Source organism: Apaloderma vittatum, unplaced genomic scaffold, assembly GCF_000703405.1.
Source record: "Apaloderma vittatum isolate BGI_N311 unplaced genomic scaffold, ASM70340v1 scaffold34232, whole genome shotgun sequence".
Taxonomy (NCBI): domain Eukaryota; kingdom Metazoa; phylum Chordata; class Aves; order Trogoniformes; family Trogonidae; genus Apaloderma; species Apaloderma vittatum.
Window position 1 is genome coordinate 1518 of NW_009703656.1, and position 1380 is coordinate 2897.

At 53.5% G+C, this 1380-nt stretch overlaps 1 protein-coding gene across 1 annotated transcript in view; it reads right to left on the reverse strand.

Moving 5' to 3' along the window:
• Positions 1–328: 328 nt before the first annotated feature.
• Positions 329–1380, reverse strand: part of AGPAT6 (1-acylglycerol-3-phosphate O-acyltransferase 6) — a 7036-nt gene continuing 5984 nt past the window's right edge. Inside the window, exons 11-12 of the mRNA XM_009864708.1 lie at positions 1276–1355; positions 329–681 (exon numbers count right to left, since the gene is read on the reverse strand). Of these exons, the coding sequence (XP_009863010.1) occupies positions 573–681; positions 1276–1355 (189 nt within the window). The 3' untranslated portion in view covers positions 329–572. The remainder of the gene's footprint in view (positions 682–1275; positions 1356–1380) is intronic.

Genomic DNA, 1380 nt, shown 5'->3' on the forward strand with positions numbered 1-1380 from the left:
TGCTGGAGAAGCAACCGTCTGGATCAGGCTATGACAGGAGGGTGGCAGAAGGAAAAGGAAAGGTTTCTCCTTCTGGAGGTGAAGATGGAAACGGTCTGAGAGACCACATATGGCTCCCAAGCAGTTTATGCTGCAGACGTGAGAGGCACAGGCTCACGAAGACTCCCTTGGTTGTCAAGGCAGCCCATTTCAGTGCAGCTCACCAGTTTCAGTGCCGTGGGAGACTTGTGACTGACACACATGCACATCAACACACCAGTCCTCCCCCTGGGCCTGTAAACACCATATGGAAGCATATGACACCGTAAGTGTTTCATTTAATATTGCCCCTGCAAGGTGCTTCAACGTAACAATAACAAGAAGGCATCTTTGCCAAGAGCTGCCCAGGGCCTGAAGACTCTAGGCAGTCATAGTGCCTCCAGGAAAGAACAGCCAGAGGACGAAGGAACAAGTCCAAGTAGCTCTGGAGTAGCCAAAGTCCAAAAATTCAGAGCTGCTTCAGCTAAGTCATGGCCTGTGCTGGAGGCAGAGGGCTCTGGCCAGGCCCAGTAACAGTGCTGGAGGCAGAGGGCTCAGGAGCGGCTCCGGTCTTCGTGGTTGCCTACAATCATTTTGCTGTAGAGTTTCTGTTGCTCCTCTTTGAACGTGTCTTTCACCTTTTCCCTCTTCAGTCCTCCATCCCTGGGGAGAAAGTCATCTCATCAGAGGAGCTGCAGGCATGCAATGTATGAAGCTTCAGTTGGGTCACAGCTCCTGCAGCGGCCGGACAGCGACACTTGCACCTTGCATTGCCAGGGCACGCGGCAGACCAGCTGTGCCCATGGGGAGCTATTTTCACACCTTAGTCTGTCAGGAGCTGCACCCACGGCCCTGCACTGCACTCAACATGGCAGCTCTGTCAGAAGTGTGAGCTGCTCTGGTATCACTACAGTAGGCTGCCTCGAGTCTCTCTGCCTTCCAGGCTCTCAAGATCTCAGTGCCTGGAAAAAGAAGTTCCCAAGCTCAACTCTCTTTGCTGAGCAGCAACAAGTGTAAGCTGGAATCACAGAACGAAGCCCTAGTGCCCAACACACACAGCAGAAGCAAAGACCTTGGTTCCTGCTACAGGAGAGCAGCTTTGGAGGCCAGAGCCAAGATGTATCTCCACTTCTCCACAGGCCTGCTCTGCCCAACGCAAGACACAAACTTGGGTCTACGGCTCACAAGCTACATGCTACCAGGACCCAGGACCAAGAAACCATCGCACTAGGAAGAGAAAAACCTGCCCGAACTCACCAGAGCAGATCCACAAGGCCCCCCTGCCTGGCAATGGCTGACTTCACGCGATTGGCAAACTGGACAGCGTCCTCTTCGGGCTGTGGCAAAATAACACTGTTCAGC